Source organism: Dermochelys coriacea, chromosome 16, assembly GCF_009764565.3.
Source record: "Dermochelys coriacea isolate rDerCor1 chromosome 16, rDerCor1.pri.v4, whole genome shotgun sequence".
Classification (NCBI taxonomy): domain Eukaryota; kingdom Metazoa; phylum Chordata; order Testudines; family Dermochelyidae; genus Dermochelys; species Dermochelys coriacea.
Window position 1 is genome coordinate 24,592,870 of NC_050083.1, and position 20,738 is coordinate 24,613,607.

The 20,738-nt window shown below is 42.8% G+C and overlaps 2 protein-coding genes across 3 annotated transcripts in view; one reads left to right on the top strand and one right to left on the bottom strand.

Annotated features, from left to right (window-relative positions):
- The window catches only part of PBX3 (PBX homeobox 3), a 94,192-nt gene extending 81,542 nt beyond the window's left edge, over positions 1-12,650 (top strand). For both annotated transcript variants that reach the window (XM_038374818.2, XM_043498752.1), the window contains exons 5-8: positions 4,943-5,108; positions 6,961-7,073; positions 7,858-7,947; positions 11,116-12,650. In XM_038374818.2, coding sequence (XP_038230746.1) covers positions 4,943-5,108; positions 6,961-7,073; positions 7,858-7,947; positions 11,116-11,208 — 462 coding nt within the window. In that variant the 3' untranslated portion in view covers positions 11,209-12,650. The remainder of the gene's footprint in view (positions 1-4,942; positions 5,109-6,960; positions 7,074-7,857; positions 7,948-11,115) is intronic.
- Positions 12,651-18,554: 5,904 nt separating this feature from the next.
- On the bottom strand, positions 18,555-19,160 carry LOC119844344 (protein C10-like). Its single transcript, XM_043498617.1, has one exon. The coding sequence runs from the start codon at positions 19,143-19,145 to the stop codon at positions 18,780-18,782; it is 366 nt and encodes a 121-aa protein (XP_043354552.1). The 5' UTR covers positions 19,146-19,160; the 3' UTR covers positions 18,555-18,779.
- Between the last annotated feature and the right edge of the window lie 1,578 nt (positions 19,161-20,738).

The window sequence follows — 20,738 nt, forward strand, 5'->3', positions numbered from 1 at the left end:
GTTCCTGTGCGTGCCCACTGCTCTGAGGTGGACATTAAATGAGCGTGAAGAGAGTAATTCTGGTGACCAGGAATGTCTTAGCAGCATCATAAACGAAGTCTAAAATATACCCCCTTCTAGAAGAGCACAGAGGGTTGCAATATGGAAACTCCTGATTTCAGGCTAAGCTGTGGAGTACGTCATGCACCCACCTGCTCAGACGAAAGGTTCTCTCATCTTAAACTGAAGTGTTTACTGATCTTCCCGCATCACGGGAACCTCTAGCACTGGGTGCCCAGCTGTATGTATAGACACCCCCGCGTGGCATTGGAGTATCCGCTGTTCTGAGTGCAGGGAGACAAGGAAGCCAATTATATTATGTGGAGCAGCGAATGGGAATTTTTAATGGTCTCACTGGATAGGAAAACCTTTATTCACTCATTGGAAACAATTTCATACATGTCATGGGATTCTCCTCCCTGGGTCAGTGATTCCCGGATACCACAGAACAGATCCAAAGTGTTCAAACTTCCCTCTGTTCCTAATATCCACTGACATGTTTGTCCGTGAGTCACTGTGAGGCCTTTCAAGCAATCTTTGAATGATGTTTCCTGTAGCAGGTTTCCTGTAGCAGGCACTTTGAAAGTGCCTCCCCCTCCTCCAAATAGGCTGAGACAGAGAGCATGAGATGACAGTCAGGGCTGTATTAAGGCATAGCCATTCTATGCCCATGAGTAGGGCCCCAGCTCCAGGAGTCAAGTGATTACGTCAGAATCTCAGATGTCATGTAATGAAATGAAGTGAGGCTCTAGCCTCACATGTTTGTAAAGAAAAGCTCGAAAATACAAACCAAGCATAACCGATGCAAAGACGTCTGCCTGAGTCTGAAGACTGCCTGAAACTATAGCTCTGAGAGGTGTGAACTACTGCATGGGTGTTAACGCCAACATCCCTTGTTCTGAAAGAGGCCTCCCCTCACCCGCTGACCACTGCAGTTCCAGTGAGAGCCTGGTGTGTGTCTACCCAGGTGGAGTCACAGCAGATCCCATGCAGGGGTGTGCCTGCAGCCCCAGATTGCTGTGATTTCCCCAGCTTGCTGCCAGGCCTGACTTTATGCGGTGTGCTGTGAACAGCTGATGCTGCCATTGGGAGCTCTCTCTTGGTCAGTGCTGGAGTTCTGCTTTCCAGGGATCACCAGCCTCTGCTGCTCCTACCGCCAGCTTCCAAGGGTTCAGCTGCAGATCAGCATTTTCCAACCTCTCCTAAATCCAGAGAGGAGGAGCGGGAGCTGGAAAGCAGCCCAGGTGCGCTAGGAAAAGCTGCAGCCAGAAGGGGCCCCGAGCAGAGGTGAAGCCTCTGTGGCACATGCCCTTTCCCATGGGGTGGGAGGCAGATAGTCACTGAGCTGGAGGGAGAAGAGTTAAACCCTGATTCCAGTGGGAGCTGCAGGTGCTCAAGCCCCTAAGTGAGCCCTGGGATTAACACAGCTGACCCAGACAAACACGAGCACCATGAAACCAGCTGAAAGCCTGGCTAAGAGAGATCCCTGGCCTGTACTGCCCTCAGAGCCTGTGCAGCATCCACCACCACCAAGGGCCTGACTGATTCCAGTGCCTGGAAACGATGAAATCACAGCAGCTGGAGGAAAGTGGGAGCAGGGCCCTGTTATCCACATGCTCCCAACTGATGTGCCTACTCGTATTCACTTGCTCTGTAGGCTCACCCCTCTTGACCCCCCCATTGTTCTGTCCACATGTCTGTTTGTCCATGTGTGGCCAAGACATAGGTTTATTAGCGTCTCTAGACTGCAAGCCACTGCAAGCGCCTGACTCCACTACAGCTCAGCTGCAAATTTATTTGATGAAGGATTTTCTAAAACAATCCGTGGGTGGGGTTGGTGAGATAGATACATGAATTCTGATCTGAGCGTCAGAAACAGACTTTTCCTGGGGTGTCTGGTGAAGCCCTAACCCAAGTGTTGAGCGCAGATTTTAATTTGAGAAATAGTTTAACATTTTTTAGATATTCATTTAGATGTGGTATGCAGGTTAAACATAACATATGATCGCTGCTCCTTTCATTGCTTCCAATTAAACCTTGCTTGTTAGTTTAACCTCTAGGTAATCCCATCAAACAATTGATGTCAAGGAAACACTGCCCACAGTGGCTTTGGATGAGTGGCCATTAATTTTAATTGCCTTGATATTAAAGATTAAGAAGTATTGGGACTAGCAGAATGGAAACGATCTGATGTCAAGCAAATCCACTCGCTGAGGCTTCCCCAGGCTGCTGGTGATATTAAAATTTTACTGTGAGAATTAAATAAACCTTTATTAGTGATGGCTGTTTGATTGGTCTAGAGGTGTGCATAAACAGAGGGTTCTTACACATCCTCGGACAATACTGTTGATGTACAGAGATTCCTCAATTATGAAACCGTTAATAAAGCTCTAATCTGATTGTCTACAATAATTATTTGCTGGGTTTCATTAATGTATTATTGCTTCCCTGACTGACAAGGTAATATTAAGTGCAATATATAGAATACAATGGAGTATTGTCCAGGGAAAAGAAAGTATAAGGCACACTTTCCTTATTACATTTAAAGCTGGAGGCTTTTCATTAATTATCTTAAATTCCCGCTGTACGGTATATAATTTTGGCATTTTTTAATCTTCTCTGTATAACCAGGTTGCCTTATCAAGCTATACAATACAGCTGTGTTCTGCTTGTTACATGTGTTGTCATGTTAAATTGAATAGCATTCAAGAGCTGTAGTCACTTATATCCATATCATACAGTGTGCCAGGCAGAAGTACAATTCCTGGTAATTTCTGTTTCTTTTTATGAGAGGGAAGGAGCTGTGCAGGGTTCCTGTGTCTGTACAGAAGGGTATTATTTCCTCTGTGTCAAGAGATGTTCCACATGGTCATTTAAAAACAAACAAACAAACAAACAAAACCAAGCACAGCATCAGCTGATGGTCATGACTCCATATCTGGCATCATGGAAACAGGAGTTAGAAGTTTAAGGCACTGCTCCAAGATCCGTTGATGTCAGTTAAAAGACTCAAAATGATTTCAGTGGGTGTTGGACTCTGTTGGACAGTGGGCCCCTAGCAAGCAAATGGAAATAAAAAACAGACCTGACTGCAGTCCATATGATTCATGGAATGGCAGGCAGGAGAAGGCATGCATCTAGGGATACAGCAGAGTCCACCAAACAAGCCTTCATGAGCACCTAAGCCCTGTGTTGTCATGCAACTCCATGTCTGTCCTTACAGGGTTTGCTCTGAAAAGACCTTCTTCTAAAACAGACTCAGCCTTGTCCAAAAATGGAAAATTGGTAGATTTCTGTTGATCGGTAACTGTTGTTTTCTGAAAAGGACAAAAACTCTTATTCCCTGGGTAGGGAATATCTTCCTTTATGGGAGTGCCAGTGACTGTGAATTCAGCGGGTTGGATTTTGAGTATCTTTCGGTTGTGCATAGGCCTCCAAACAGCAGCCAGACTTGCAGCCACTACTGATGGGGCTTGGATGTGGACAAAGACCAGGAGTAAAATTTCCACATGCTATTGCTAGTCTGGCTTTCCATCCAAGGGAAGGGAGGGAGTTTGGCAAGCAGGGAATTGAATTAGGGTCCCTTGAGACCTAGTTTGCTACCTTGACCACAAGACCACAGACTGCCGGGGTAACCTTGGGAGAAAATTTCTCTGTGCCTCAGTTCCCCATCTGTACAATGAGAGCAATAGTAATAATATACTCCCTTGCTCCCACCCTTTTCCTATCTTGTCTGTTTGGAGCATAAGCTCTTGGGGTGGGGGCTGTCTCTTACTTTGTGTTTGTACAAAGTGCAGGACAATGGGGCCCTGATTTTGTTCCAGACCTCTAGGCATTAGTGTCATAAAGTAATGATCATCTGAGAAATTTAGTTTTTGAATATGTTTTGAAATCATCAGACAGCGATAACTGTTGTTTATCTGTGACTACAAAGTTGCAATAATCTTTTCATAACTAAACAAAGGACATGCAGAGAGTATAATGGGGTGAAATCCAGAAGTTGAATGTTTTAAGTGAACATGGCAGTGTTCACATCAGCTACTGCCATGTGATCTTGTAAATGTCAGATTTGCATTGTTAGGGACCCGTTTCCTTTTAGAATTATATTGCAGAGTGTCTTGGCATGAATACAGTACAAATAGCTTTGTTCATGGAACAAGGCATTTTCTTGATGGCACTGTATGCCACATATGTAATGAACTGTGATTATTAATTAAGAACTTTATTCTAAGGGCTGAAATTAGAAAAGTTTGTATGATTTCTTAGTGACTTTGTTTAAGCTGCTCCAGCCATGACCTTTGCATGGGTTAATAGTTAGAGCCTTATCAGCCATCTTGGCATCCATGCAGTATCTTCAAAGGGAGATGACAAAGTAACTTTTCATCCATTATTGATTTATATTGTTCCTTTCATTTTCAGCAGACCAAACATGATTCTAGCTGTAGGGCTGCCAAGGTTGTTCCAGCCCAAAAATAAAGAACAATTGCACTCATTTCCAGCTCTCTCTGTCTTTCACTTAATCAAATGTTACCTTTATTTCCCTTCAGTGGCTTTTGGGGTCTAGTGTTCATCTGTTTGACAAATGTCTTGTTATTAACAGTAGGCAAAACCATGCTAACTGCACAGCAAACTCCAAGATGCATGTTGTCATAAGAGTAACCCCTTGTGTATTAGTTTTGCCAAGAGACAAACTGAACCATTTCATGCTCATATCTATAATAATATTCAACTGATCCTTGATTATTGCTTAATTAGTCTAAGTACCCAGTGGATATTCGATTGAAGGCTGGGAATTGTGTATTTGAAGGACCCAAACTTGACATTTGGAAGCGATCATACCTCTTCCTGCTGAACGCTATCAGAGGCTTGACTATTTTCCCCTTTTTCTCCTCCCAACCAACAGGTATCCAACTGGTTTGGCAATAAGAGAATCAGGTACAAGAAGAATATAGGGAAGTTTCAGGAAGAAGCCAATCTTTATGCTGCAAAAACAGCTGTGACTGCAGCACACGCCGTGGCAGCAGCTGTCCAGAATAACCAGACAAACTCCCCCACCACACCAAACTCTGGTACGTACCAGGAGCTTTTTCATTCACTTAGCCCAGTAAATGAAAGCATCCTGAAAAGCCAAGTGGGAAGGATTTGCAGTGAATTTGGTTTGGTTCAGAATGTTGCAGTATTCCTCAGCCAGACTTAGCCATGGCATCATTTAAGAATGTAGAGTGGGATTTCTAAGAAATGTTGGGTGTTGGTTTAACCATCCCATTAATATCAATGGTAAAAGGCCAGTTGACTTCAATGAGAATGGAGTCAGGCTAATGCGGAGCACTTCTGAGAACCCCAGTCTTAATCCATAAAATGAACGTGTCACTGCCAGGGTCAGCCTTTTGGCAATTTCCTTTTCCTGTAGCTGTTCCGGCAGTGTTTTCTCCCCCAATTAAAGAAGAAGCCAGGCAGAACTTCATGGCTGTTCAACACAGTGTTGAAGGCTTGAAATGTTGATTAGGAATGAAATGGTGTAGAGGGGAATATTTACATTCTGCTTCACACTAATTGGACTTTAAATGCTGGGCTGCTTGAAATGAATTAATATTGTATATAAAACTTGTATCTGAGGTATATTTTGTTCATTTACAGTCTTTTAGAAATTTCTTACTAATGTGTTGTCTGCTTATTGTAGAGCAGTGGTTCTCAACCTCTCCACACTACTGTACCCCTTTCAGGGCTCTGATTTCTCTTGTGTACTCCCAAGTTTCAGCTCACCTAAAAACTACTTGCTTACAAAATCAGACATTAAAATACAAAAGTGTCACACTGCTCTGTTATTGAAAAATTGCTGACTTTCTCATTTTTACCATATAATTATAAAATATATAAGAATATAAATATTGAACCTACATTTCATTGTATAGTATACAGAGCAGTACTAACAAGTCATTGTCTGTATGAAATTTTGGTTTGTCCTGACTTCACTAGTGCTTTTTATGTAGCCCATTGTAAAACTAGGCAAATATCTAGATGAGTTGATGTATCCCCTAGACGACCTCTGCGTACCCCCAGAGGTACACATACCCCTGGTTGAGAACCACTGTTGTAGAGATAAGCACTGAGCTAGGAGTCTATAAGGGGAAGGAGTTCTGTTGGGGGCCAGAAAGCAAAGGTCTCCACCAGAGCAGTGACGACTCTGATGCTTATTTGCAGCTAAGGTTTTGCTGTAACTTAACGGTAGAGAATGTTTTAAAAACTTACTATGGAAAAATTCTCTGTGGAAACAAAGTGAATAAGTGGGGGGAAAAAGAAGTTTCTTACTTTGATGGCAAAAAAATCAACTTAATAGGCAATTACCAGCCATTTTCTTCCCAAGGAGACATTAAACACATTCAGAATAAGTTTTTTTTCTCAGAGAATTTAGCAGTAGCACCTAACGATAAAGAATTCCAGCAGAGAAAAGCACTCTATTTTAAATACATCCGACTGTACAGTGAGTTGCTCTTCCACATGGAGAGCTAGACTACGGGTTGTGCTGCTTTTCGGTAGCTCCCAGGGCAGTTGTCTCTCATGACAGTTAATGTGATGGAACAGAGTGGTAGCAATGGTGTTTAAAAAGAAGCTCAAGGGCACAGAGTGTAGGAAAAGGCCCTGATCTTGCTGCTTGATTTGGTTTGTGCCTAGGAATCTCCATCCAAAGTGCTTCTCACAGGTGCAATGGCTGCCAACCAGTATCCTTAGCCGTGTGGCTCACAGTCTAGCTCTGTGTCATTGGTAATTTGCCTTTGTTTTGGGTCATGAAACTTATTCTCTGTTATGCACTATTTTTCCTTCTTGTTTCCTTTTCTTCTTCATCTTCCCCTGCCTTGAGGGCTTTGGGGTTATATATTTGTAGCTCTCTGTTATTCAGCTACTTAACTCTTTCCTTTCCAGGTTCTTCTGGTTCTTTTAACCTCCCAAATTCTGGGGACATGTTCATGAACATGCAGAGTCTGAATGGGGATTCTTACCAGGGGTCCCAAGTCGGAGCCAATGTGCAATCACAGGTAGGAGAAATGCCCCAAACTAGGGCCTTTCTAGCAGGGTAGGGTTTGGGCTAAAAATTCCACCTTACTCTGGCTCTAGTAAATGTTCTGTGCCTCACTGCAGAATTGAGGCTGCATATTCCTAAATGTGGCCTATTATTATCCAAGCATTGAATATAACAAATAAAGGAAAGAGAGTGATTTTTTTCTGATTGAAACTTTAAGCTTTGTGAATGCATTCGGCTCTGGCTTGAGCTCATGGAGTGGGACTGGGTGCATCTGACTTTCATAGATCCTGTAAATTCTACCAATTTGCCTTTTATTTGTTTTTAAACATGTCTTTGTTTCATTTTTGGGATAAAGGCCTTTTTTTAAAAAAAATGTCAGAACATATCTAACTGAGCTATTAAAGAATGGTTCATTCTTAAGTGCGGTTCCAATCCATTCAGACAGAGCTAACTCCATATTTTATTCACAGTATATATGTCTATACATATACTTACATACGTGCAGACACATACATATGTATAGATATATACACCAGTTTGCTGCAGGCACTTAAGATGGACTTACCGGATGCATTGCTATGAGGAGGTTATTGTTTGGCTGGTGTGAGAAACAAAGATATATGGGTTTTAACATGCAAAGATTTGTTGAAATTCTGCCAGTCATTCTTGATGGATAAATTTGTCTTTCGTAGAAGATGCTAAACCCTTTTGGCGCACATCATTCAAAATGTTGCTTGTTGTAAGTGATGATGTTTTAATGGGGTGGAATGATGAATTTTGTTTCCTCTTACTTAAAGGTGGATACCCTGCGTCATGTTATCAGTCAGACGGGAGGATACAGTGATGCCTTGGGAGGAGGGTCACTGTACAGCCCACATAATTTAAATGTGAGTACCCTTGGGAACAATAGTTCAGAGAGCCATAGGCACAGGGTCAGGTAAATGCAGTCATGAATACGCGCATTAATGACTCTTGAAATAGCATTTTTATATGCATATTTGGGGTTGGGACAAAACTGCCCTTTGTATAGCCACTTGTCTCAGTGAGATGAGAGAAGATTGTGAGGAGCATAGGCAGTTTGCAATTTTGTATTTTGTAGCTGAGATACAAGTTAAATGTATGTGACTTCTCTGCCTATTTTCATGCTTGGAGAAGGTGCCCTCTCCCCCGGAGACTTGAGAAGGCCATGTAATTTGTTACTGCCTGCCATCAGATCTCAGAACGTTGCTTTAATAGACTTATAGCCATTTCAAGGGTGCTATTTCCCCCCCGTCTTTGGGGGATCCAGAAACATATTTGGCCTTTGTACTAGAAAGTAGTGAGCAGATGATGGTAAATCTATGGACCTGATCCTGGGAGGTGCTGAGTGCCCTAAACTCCCACTGAAATCAGTGGGAGCTGAGGGTGCTCAGCACTTTTCTGGATTGGACCCTGTGATCGGCACACTGTGCTTATAAAAAAAATGCAGCTATCTCATACCCCATTGAGACAGATGCATGGATAAAGACAACTCAAGAGGAACCTCCCTATCTCAGTGGAGGCTGCACTGGAAATCATTTCATCTTTGCATTTCCAACATGCTTCATTCACCCTGGCTTCATTTTTATTTGTTTGTTTAGATTTTTTAAATGAATTTTTAAAAAACGATCTAAAGAGGAGGCTGGCATTTTCCGTCACCTTCAAAGACATTAAAATACCAGAGTGAGCTAATTCTCTAGGAAAACAGCATTTCTCCCCATCCCATGCTCACCTCCTCAGTTAACACTACCCATTGCTGGGAATAAATGTAGAGTAGCCTATGGACTGGTGAGTGGTATCAGAGAGCCTGCAGAAAAGAATAGATTTTGAGGAAATGGAGAAACAAAATGTGAAATACTGCAGCTAGGGTGAGAATTGGAGATTTCCCCCCTTTTTAGGGTTTCCACTTGCTGTAAGAGTAAATATTAATGATCTAAAATGTGATTGAAGACGTTCAATTGTAAAGGGAAAAAAGTACCATTAAATACTCAAATCTTTTACATTTGAAATGTCAAATTTTTCTTTTTGGGTTTATAAATAACTCATAATAACCCACAACAAACCATATAAAAAGCCTTTTAGTTGCATTTCTCCTTTTTCATTTAAGTGTTTTGAAATGCTTCAGAGAATTTGCGATATCCTTATCAACATGATAAAATATGAAACTGTGATTGCCTGCAGCATTTTACAGACATGAATTCCATCTTCGCTGATGAGGCCTGATAAGGCGCTGTTGTATAATACAGTGCATAATCTCAAACCACCAGAGTAAGGATTAATTTATTTGAAAAAAAGAATGCTTGCTGACAACCTCTTCTCCAGCTGCCAAGCTGAGTAAAAATATTGTACATTTGTTGTTTATAAATTTGGATAAAAGAGGAATGATGTTTACTTCAGATGGAATATCTTTAGACTCGTATCTGCACAAGAGTTTTTCTTTCTCTAAGTAGATTTTCGTATCTTTAAAAAAAATAAAAAAATAAGGCAGCTATGGTACCTCTGCATTCAGAACAACATTTTGCACATTCAGAATCCATAGCTGAGCTGTTGAAGTATTTTAAACCATGCGTTAGGGTTTGAGCTCAAATGTGATTGCAAGTTAGTATTTCCATATTTTTTACAAAAACACCCAACCCTTGAGTTTGTCATTATGAGAGGTTCTCTCTTTGTTGTTGTTCGTCGGCATAGGGGATAATTATTTATTGTTCTTTCTGTCCTCGTTTGAACCATAAAGCATTTTCTTTTTTTGTGGATGATGGAAGAGCTTTATATGTAAAATCCATCAATACGGTGAATGGTAGGGAATTCTCAAGGAAAGGTTATTAGAAACAGGGTGAAAAACCTGCAGATTTCACATTACCTGGGCAGGCAAAGAGAGCGAAATTCATCAACCTCGACTGTTTTTTTGTGTGTCAAAATTTCAGAGCATATATTATTTGACTGGCTAAAGCCATAGGTTCTAGCTAAGTGACTAAAGAGTGCTGGCTGATGGTTTTGGTAAGGAACCACGTCATCAATAAATTAGCATACAGTAACCTTTCCTTCCTTGATGGCAGTTTGTTTGGGGAAGAATTCCTGCAAAGGCTACTCTGTGCCGCGAGCACTGAGAGGCTGCCTGGCTCACTCTTGCTGTGCCAAGCCAGGCTGCCCCGTCACTTCCACTCAGCATTCCCCCACTCACGAGGCTTGCGCCTCCCTCTTCTTGACTGACATCAAAATATGTAGCGACAAGCTGTCTGCCACAGCAGAAATTTGATCAGACATTGATTTCAGCAATTGCCTCTATAGGCCAAGACATAAGGCAAATTTGTTTCTGAGTACTGTTATTGCTGATGCAGGTCTAATGCGCTGAGGGTCAGGGGCATGTGGAGACATGGAGCAACTTCTGAAAAAGGGGCTATGTTTATAGATAATTGGAAAACAGATCTGGAGAGAGCGTTTCCCCCTCCTGTTTGTATATTTTTACTCTGGGAGATCATATTTGGAAGGAAATTCAGGCCTGAATTTACCCCAATAGAACTTGGGTAGTAAACGGCTCTGACATGCATGAAAAGGAATTTGGAACATTTGGAACTGAAATGACGATCAACCAGGTTAAAACATCCATTTCCTGAGCAGCTACAGTTTTTTCAGGCCTAAAATGGGGGAGAAGCTTTAGTTTTCAGCTATCAGGGAAATCTCCTCTGATGTCCTTCATTAAAGCATGAATGATTTTTACAGAAATCCTAACGTCACCCTTACCACATCACCTCAACAAAAGGCTGCTAAATCCTAACTTGCTCTTTGCTTAAAGTATCTCCTTTCCTGTACAAGGTGTATTATCTCCTTTCCTGTACAGGGTGTATTGTTTAATATCTCTTGTTGTGTGCATTTCTGTTTCTTTGCTTTCCTAAATCCTGTAGCCAAAAGGAGTTTAAGAAACAGGCCTTCCTAGTGCATCATTGCCTAAGCATCAGCTTCACCAGGCTATTATTGTCTATGGTGTGATGTAATTAATATGCATAATTGTATCAATTGAATTGTTTTTCCCTTTTCAGGCTAATGGAGGCTGGCAGGACGCAACTACTCCATCTTCTGTGACTTCCCCTACAGAAGGGCCGGGAAGTGTGCACTCTGATACCTCTAACTAATCTCCTAGCAACACTTTTTCCCTGAGCTGAGATGCCTTGATTAGCGCATTCAGAGTAACAGGAGAAAAAGAAAGGAATTTTTTTTGTAGCCTACCACCTACAGCTTTACTGTAAAACCTTGTCTTATTAGAAAACTTGGTAAATCTGTTTTTTAAAGGTATCATAATCATTTGTATTTATACTTAAAACACACAATGTTAAAAAGCACTTTATCCAATTAGGCCAAGATTTAGCATTGTTTATAGCCCTGTAACTATTTTATCATAATTTATTATCAGCTGTTTTAACAATGATGGTCTAACAGTTGCCAATTACTTGGCCTTAAGGGTAAAAGTTCAGTATATGCTTAACCTCAATAACAAGAGCCGACACAAAGAAACACCCCACCTAAATTTAACTTCTTGCATATTTCCATGGAAAGCCTAAATGAATTACAAACTTTGATTGTGTTTAATCTTTTCATATCTCTTATAGAGTTGGAATAAAAAGAGCTGTTCAGTTATTTCAGTTAACAGTGGTTGTGTTTAAGAATTCTTATTCGTCACATTTTTGTTGTGATCTATTGTTTTATAAATTAGATTGGAAACTGGGAGCACCAGCATCTATTCTCTGTATTTCAATAATGGACATAAATTGTTCTAAGAGATGAAGATACTTGCTGCTTATTTTTGTGGAAGCCAAGATCTGGGGTTTTACAGTACGAGCGAGGTGCTGCACACGGATTTGCCAAGACTTGCTACGTCCTCTTGGTAACAACAACAAAAACAAGGAAGGCACCATTATATGGAGTGTTGTATATAGTGTAGCAAAAGAGTATTTATACATCTCACCAATCAAAACACAGCTTTATTACCTCATGCGAACTCATACAAACCAATAGAATTTCAACATGTTCTGTAGCTTAGAGTGCTCACTTACTACCTCTGAACAATACTCACGCTGTAGTTTGTCTCTTTCTTATCTTTTTGCATCTTGTAATTAACCCTTTGTTTCCCCTCCTGAAATGTAATGTACATTGTAATCTTTTAAAAAAAATCAGGGTTGCATTTGCAACTTTTAAAAAAACTAAAGTGGAAACATTGGGTCTTAGGTTTAACACAAAACAGTAAAACTGTTGTAAATACTGAGAAACATTTTGAATGTTCTTCATCTTGTTACTAATCCACGCAAAAAACAACAACTAATTGTAATGCATACAGATTTCAGTATTCAGTACTGTATATTTCGCCCTGTATAACAGGGGGCCCTTTCTTTCTCTCTTTTGTATTGTATGCGATTCTGAAACTGATTGAGTCATGAAAATAATTTGTGGCAGTGATTCTAATGTATTAAAACGTTTCGTGTTACTTTCTAACTGGATTACACCCTGGATTGAAAAGTCTTCCTCGTGGTAGTTATATGTAGTTTCAAACATGAATAAACTTTTTGCTTTCATGATCAAATGTTGATGTAATTTCTTCCTGCTCAGTTTGAGTCAGCCATCAAAGATAAAGTCAGAGACTTACGGAGGAGTGTTCATAAAGCAGGAGTTCAGCATTTCTTAAATACAAAGAGCTAGTGGTGCACTCTTGCCTGAAGGATAGTTGAAATTCTAGGCATAGTACATCCTGATAGATATCCACATCTTTTTAGTCAAAGATTTCATAACCAGAGATTTACCATTTCATCTCTGTTCTGGAACAGGCAGTTCAAATCGAGGATCATGAAAGGGGAAATATTTTAGACTAAATTTAAAAAGCAACATCTTATTTACTCTCAATTATGATCTTTATTTAGCATTAATTTTTAAAATATAACCTCTGCTAACAACTGCAATTTGATTATAAAAATATTTTTCCTTATAATAAAGACTTAAAATGAGCAGTTTTGTTTATATATATATATATATATATATATATATATAGTCTTTTCCAAAAAAAATTGTTAATAAAGTAAAGGTCAATAACAGGTAATAGCCTATTTACTATATCCAAAGGAAATTGACTCACAGGAAATCAAATTAACATTAACCACTTGCGCCAAATGGTCTCTGATAAATAGAACTACCTTACTATTTCAGTTAGTGTATCTAGGCAAAAGAAGGTATAACTAGCTGTACTATTCATCCTGAGTTGGTGCAGTGCAGATGCAAACTCTGTAAAATAGTTGACTATCACATTTACTTTTCAGTCAGCTGCTTGTGCCCATAGGTGTTGATTTGTCAGCTAAATGATTATTTGCATGATTCAATTAGCTTGTGGGTCAGCTTTTCTTATCAACAGTGATAAGTAATTTTGTGACGTATCTTTGTTTCCTCTCCAAAACACAGTGAACACAATTTATCTTCTTCATTGTTCCAGACACCCGTGTGCATCAGCCAACACAACTTTTGTGTTTATCACATATGCACAATTACTGGTGCACTCTTCATCAGTTTTAGAAATCACAATTGCTGCTTTTTCTACAGAGGGCACATTTAAAGAAATAAGTAAATACCACCCTCTGCAAAGGATTCGTTACCCATTCATCAGAGTTGGAGCAAGGGGGTCTGCAGACCTCAGAAGATCTCCTGTTTGCTGAAGAAATAGAATGAAACAACACACGTGGTAATGGAGCTCTCACACGCAACACACTCTTGTGTTCCTCCTGTAACTCCATGGAAATAGGGTCTGAAATGGAGCGTGTGTCAGTGGAGGCTCAGGCAGTGTAACGAACACACAGACGTCCCCCATCTCGATCACATCGTTGCTGGCCACAGGCAAAAACCTGTCATACGCTGATGAGGTTCATAGGAAGGCCATCAACAACCTTTGGGCCGCACTTGCATGCCCTGTGCCCATCGGGCATCATTAGAGTACTTCTTTACAACATTAAGGCTGTGGGTCCTTTGAATTACAAGTGCAATTTGGCCTTTCCTTATAGTAGAAAACAGTCACGTGGTTACATGGCAAATAATACAAATGTTATCCTTGAGGCTTGCTCACACATCAGAAAGGTTTCCTGAAAGGACAAGTATTAGACAAAGGCCTTTGGATGGTCTGGTGTTTTCCCTAGAAGCTAAATGCTGAAGGAGCTGGGCTAAGCCTAACTGAGTAATAATCACTTTGGTAAGAATTCGGCCAAAGCGTATTGGTCCTGTAAATGGAGCTGAGTTTTCTGATTAGCACCGAGGCTCCTCTCTGGTGCTCTGGGCCATATACTCTGAGTGTGGGGTGAAGGGCTTCCTTTGCTCCCCAGAAGTGTTGCTATTTAACAGTTATGTCTTAAGGCCATTTGTCCAGGTTCTTACCTGTCCATAGTAATGATAATTCTTCTAACCAAAATGGCTTTGGAGTATTGTCTCATCAGTGCCTGGTGGCTGTCACTTGGGAATGCTAATGGGCATTCTCCACTTGAGGGCCCCTTTGTGCTGTCATGGCATTGAAAAAGGACACTAGTGTAATGCGAATCAAGCCCTCATGTCTTGAGATGGAGACGGACATACCCTAACCCTAATATTCCTCTCGGATGATCATTTTGCAGCCAATTTGCTTTGTACTGGGGTCTTGCAGAGCAAGACTCAACTGAGATTTTCAAAGGGGTCTATGTAACTTAATAATAACAGGTTTCAGAGTAGCAGCTGTGTTAGTCTGTATTCGCAAAAAGAAAAGGAGTACTTGTGGCACCTTAGAGACTAATAAATTTGTTAGTCTCTAAGGTGCCACAAGTACTCCTTTTCTTTTTAATAATAACACTAAACCTCCTGGCTCTTACACAGCACTCTCCACTAGTCGATCCCAAAGCGCTTTGCAGAAGGAGGGTAGGATCATTAACCCCATTTTGCAAATTGTGAAACAGCCACATAGCAGGGCAGTGACTTGCCCAAGGCTGCCCAGCAGTCTCAGGGGCAGAACCTGGACTAGCCTAGGTATGCTCAGTGCTAGTTCTGTGCTTTTCCACTAGGCCACGGTGCACAATCTGCTGAATCATGTTGGTGTTTTTGGAAAGCCCAGCCTGCATTCAGACCCTCTGGAGCAGAGCAGGAGCAGCAGGAGTCTGATTGCCAGCAGAGGAGGTCCCTGAAGGTTGATGCTGGTTCCTCAGGTAACATACAGGAGGAGGAAGAGGTCACAACCAGGGTAATGCACTGAAGAAGTGCTTAGGAGCCCTGAGTGTCTTATAAGAGGATTTGTGAAGCGGCCCCAGGAGCCAGTGTGAAATGTTTGAGGACGTTTACATGGAGCTCTCTTACAAGCTACTTAGCTCTTGGAGAGAGAGTTCAAGTGTTCCTCGCAGTGTTTACGACTTGCAGAGTGCCTTGAGTAGCAGTTGCAGACTTTCCACATACAGCAGGAAGGAAAACACAACAAACATTTATGTGCCAAAATCAAAGCAGCAAATGATTTTTCTGCTTTGGCTAGTTAGATCCCAAACTCTCGGCCCACAGCTCACTGTGTTTCTGACCTCAGCTGCAGTGACGGATGCTCTGTCCAGAAAGGGCCGAGGCAGGGAACCCAAGGGAGTCCAGCAAGGAGGAAACATGGGACTGGCCTAGCTGGAGAAGCACTGCAGACACTGTGAACTAGAGCATTAAACTGCTGGAGACTAACTAAAAGCGCTGCAGCTCCAGTGTTAGCATTAAACATGCCAGGGCTGAAATTCACAGCATTGCCTTGTATTGATGTGTCTTGCAAATGCAACATGGGAGTGTCAGATCTAAGATGCTAATGCCAATATCTATGCCATGTATTGCCACCGTGATACAAATAACTCCAACTAACAGGAAATGTTTTCAGTTTGTGTTAATAAAAATGCATCTTTTTAAAGACTGGAATTCTTCAAAGATTGGCAAATTTTATTTTATTTCATTAGCTTTATTGTCACTGCCATATGGACTGTGAAGAAAAGTGAACCCTTAGCTCAGAGTTATCCACATGATGCACAAAGCACTGATACAATTGTTAAGGATAAGCCCTGGGAGTGATTTATTGCTTGCATTGTATTAGCCACACAGGAGTTATGATATGTTTCCCATTCCTGTATCATATTTGTATTTTATTAGTCTAATAATATATTACCGTATTACATCAGGATTCCCATCCAGTTAGGCTTTCGCAGGTGGCTGAGGAAGAACTGGGGATCTGTGCACTGTGGCTGACTTTCCAGGGCAGAGCCAGGGGTTTGATGGCAGTGCTTGTGAAGTAGGTTGCCTGTGCTTTTTGCTTGGGGACAATGGGTGCTGCATACTTTGCTGTGGGATGCGCTGAGCAGCCAGTGCCTGATTTTTACAGCAGGTTTTATGTTCTCCATCCATTTGGCTTATCAGAGCTCGATAATGTAAACTTGTTCCTGGCCCCTAACTAAGCATGTGACATGCGACAGAGGAAAGATGCCACTGGCTTGCAAAGTGACTGGAATAGTAAGGCAACAGCTACTGCTCAGGGCCCACTGGCCAGCTCAGTGACATTCTCTGCAACTTTGGACAAGAAGTCTTAGGCCAGACGGGGGCATCCATCAAGCGCATGCTGGAGTCAGGCCAGCAGGGGGCTCCTGTTGCCTGCAATGCTGGAGTCAGGCCTGCAGGGGGCTCCTGTTGCCTGCAATGCTGGAGTCAGGCCAGCAGGGGGCTCCTGTTGCCTGCAATGCTGGAGTCAGGCCTGCAGGGGGCTCCTGTTGCCTGCACTAGAGGCAGATGAAAAGTGAAGCTTGCCCCAGAGCTCCCCTGGAATGGGGGCAGGAGAGTAGCCTGAACTGGCTTCTAGCACACACCTACAATGGGCTCTAGTAGACCCCCAAGGACAAGGAGTGTAACTCTGAAGTGGCTCCAGCCGGAGTGCTGTAGCGTGGGTGTCTTTACCCAGCCTCACTAGTCAGGGAAATCTTTGGTCTCACTCTTCAGAGAGCAAAACCCTGCAGGAGATGGGGAGCTATTTGCAGGAGTAAAGTGGGATGCCTTCCAAAGGTGCTGTGTTTAGCTGTGGCTGGTGAATAGTGTTGCTGTATGGAAGATGTGGCTCCCCTAAGCTCTCTGAACCTTAGCTCCAGACACCCATTCTTGGGACTAGAGCGTACCATTTTCCCCACCTAATCGACAGCACAGCGTGGGCCGGTTTCCTGTGCACCTACAGCAAGCTCAAACCCGGAGGGAAGCATCAGCTGCAGAAGACAAACCCCCAGCCCTCATCTAGACTCACACAGCACATTGTCCTTATTGCCAGGAGTGATGGTGGCCAGGGTGGGGCTGGGGAGCTTCGCAGGCCAGGAAGCGAATTAAAAGGCAACACTGCTTGGTTCATGTTCTTCCTCTGCTGGGGAAAGGCCCCCAGCACACCCGGGAGGAGGGGGTCCAGTTTAACTCAAGCTTTTCTTGCGCTGTTAGAAACAGGTTTTCTTTTCTCCCTTCCTCAGGGCACTAGATTGCCCACTGGTGCCCCCCAGCTCAGGACACAAAGAGGGTGCCATCTGGGGGTCGGCCCATTTCCCCCTGCGGTGCTGAGGGCTCTGTCCCTGGGCCATGCTCTGATGTTCCCTAGTCAAGGCTCTGTACAGCTGGCTGGAGCTGGCTTGGCAGTGACAGGACAGCAGGCTGGCGAGCCTGTGGCAGCCGCAGCGCCATGTTATTAAAGTGAGGGGTGTTCATTTTCACAGTTAATTAATGAACGACACCATGCGACAGCCAGCAGGGATTTATTTTGACCTGAAATTCAATTTTATGCTTTCCCCACATTTTCTGTTTTGATTTTCCTACTGGTTACACCTGACTCAGCGCAGATGGGGAGGGGGACCCAGAGGTTGTGCCAGCTGGTCAGAGAACAGTTAGGGCTCCTAGCATTGAGAAAGACTGTGAGGGGAGGGGGGCAGTTTGAGATTGTGGGACAAGCCCATCAGCTGAATGTCTCTGCTACAGCAAAGCTACAAATGCCACAGAGGCGCTCCTACGGCACTCAGCAAGGGTTGGTGGGTGATCGAAGGGAGGGGGAAGACCACACAGCATTTAAATATGGTGTTTCCAGCTCATAAACAAAAAGCCCCTGGAATGCGATCTGTATAGCGATAATTCCATCCTGCACAATAGCAGCTGAAGAGAGACGGTTCAGCTTGTATTCATAGCACAGGGGCAGAGGCTAGCCCCCTCTGGGAGCTAGTGCCAAAAGGACATGTATTCCAGCACTGAGCAATGCAGGGCACCGCTTCCAGAGTGTCTCTGCCGGGCGAACTGAACTGGGCAGCACCGCTGTGAGTGGCTGAGCCTGTTCTCGCAATGCGGAGCACAAGGGACCAGGCACTCCGTCTGGCCTTCGCGCCTCTGTGCCCCTCTAGGGAAAGCCATGCTGTGTGTGTGGGGGTGGGGGGGAGTGAGCTTGGCGTGGCTACGGGATGGCTGATGGTTTTTTTGACATTTTCAAAGCAGCTTTTAATCACAAGCACAAAAACCAAAGATGCACAAAGAAGCCAGTTTCTGCAGAGCTTCCAGGAAGCAGGTGGCTCTTCGGACCAGTTGCAGCACATTGATGATAACGGTGGAGAGCAGTCCTGGAATACAACTAGCCAAAAACTGTCACACACTGAGTGTCATGCAACCTCGACCAGGAAGGCCAGCAGAGGATTCCAGTTCAGGAGGCACCCATACCCCCTGTCCCAGCCCAGTGTGGGGGCAGTGTCGTTGGAGGCAGGAATATGGCTTTTAGCTTCCCGGACATGTTCGCAATCTCTGGATCCTGAAACTCATAAGATTGTATCAGTCTGGCAAATTTCAGGACCCCTTCTCCATCATTACTGAAGCCATAGGCTTTGATCACATCCTGCTGGATCTGGGTGGCCACAGGCAGCAGGAACTGCAGCATCTTGCCCATGTCATTGCAGGCATTATCCGGGGCCTCCTCCATGCATTGGGCATTCTCCGGGGAGCTGAAGGCCTTGATGACCTCTGCCAGAACCACTTTGACCTGCTCAGCACCCAGCAAGCCCAGTGCAGGCATTTCTCTGTGCACATTTATTCATTTCAGCTGCAAATTGGTTGTCAGAGGGAGCTGGTTGAAGACATCGAAAGGATGTTTGCAATGCACTTACTCTCAAGGAACGATGCCAATGCTGGCTTCTATGACTTCTAATTTAAAGGCCTTGGACAGGAGGTTTGATCCTTAGTGTACAAACAAATATCTTTCAGATCAGGGGGGTTTGGATGGTCAGCCTACTTAATGCAGCTTTCTGGCCTCCAAGACAGTCCGACTCTATGAGCTTCCACGTCTGAAAACTCAAGCTTCTATTCCTTATGGCAGGACAGTGATCAATTGTTCTCCAAGTACAACGAAGGTCAGACAAGAAGCAATGGGCTTAATCTGCAACAAGGGAGATTTAAATTAGATATTAGGAAAAACTTTCTAACTATAGGTGTAGTTGGAACAGGCTTCCAAGAGGGGTTGTGGAATCCTCTTCACTGGGGGTTTCGAAGAAGGTCAGACAATCCCGTTGGGGATGGTCTAGGTTAACTTGGTCCTGCCTCAGCACAGTGGCTGGACTTGAGTTCTTGCAGTAATAGAATCATAGAATATTAGGGTTGGATGTCATCTAGTCCAACCCCCTGCTCAAAGCAGGATCAACACCAACTAAATCAGTCCTTTCCAGCCCTATGTTTCTATGATTTAACAAAAAAAGAAAAGGAGGACTTGTGGCACCTTAGAGACTAACAAATTTATTTGAGCATAAGCTTTCGTGACCTACAGCTCACTTCATTGGATGCTGTAGCTCACGAAAGCTTTTGCTCAAATAAATTTGTTAGTCGCTAAGGTGCCACAAGTACTTCTGTTCTTTTTGCGAATACAGACTAACACGGCTGCTACTCTGAAACCTATGATTTAACAATGAGTCTTATTGCCAGTCACTCTCTCCCCGCAGCCATAGAAAATTCTACTTTTGCAACAAATAGAAACTTTTCTTCAAAGTTTCCCTCACATCCTTGTTTCATTTGTTGCTAAATCCCCAGTTTCATATGTGAGCAGGTTCTGAAGCAAATGCCATTTGTAGCCCCATTCTTGCCTCCAGCAGCAGCAGCATGGAAAAAAAAGTTCAAGCATATCAGAGTGCTACTAGGTGATAAGTCCCCAAATCTGCATCAAAGGCTATTTGATCATCTCCCTGTCACTGATATAATAAAAAGGATTAATTTATTCAAGACTGCCAAAATCCTCATGCGGCAACAAATTTAAGAGTTCTCTTAACACGGACTAATTAAAATCAATTAATTTCAGTCAAATCTGGGCTACCAATCTGCATGTAAATATATATGTGCACATGTATATATGTGTACATACCTCTGTCTCTCTCTCACTCACACACACACTTTATATGCAAGTGGACCCCTTTTCACTTGACTCATCACTTTAAAACAGCATGAACAAAATACTGCATAAGACATTTGCACATGTGTCTGGGAGGTATGGATGAAACAACCTTACTTTGCAAGTTTTTTCTGGCTCTAATTTCTATCATTATCTACATTATACCTTATTGATAAGCAGTGTCTGCTACAATTTTTTTTTTAAATTACTCCATCACTGGTCACTATTAAAATC

Coding starts and splice junctions, on each gene's coding strand:
- LOC119844344 (XM_043498617.1), bottom strand. CDS start 19,145: ATGCCTGCACTGGGCTTGCTGGGTGCTGAGCAGGTCAAAGTGGTTCTG.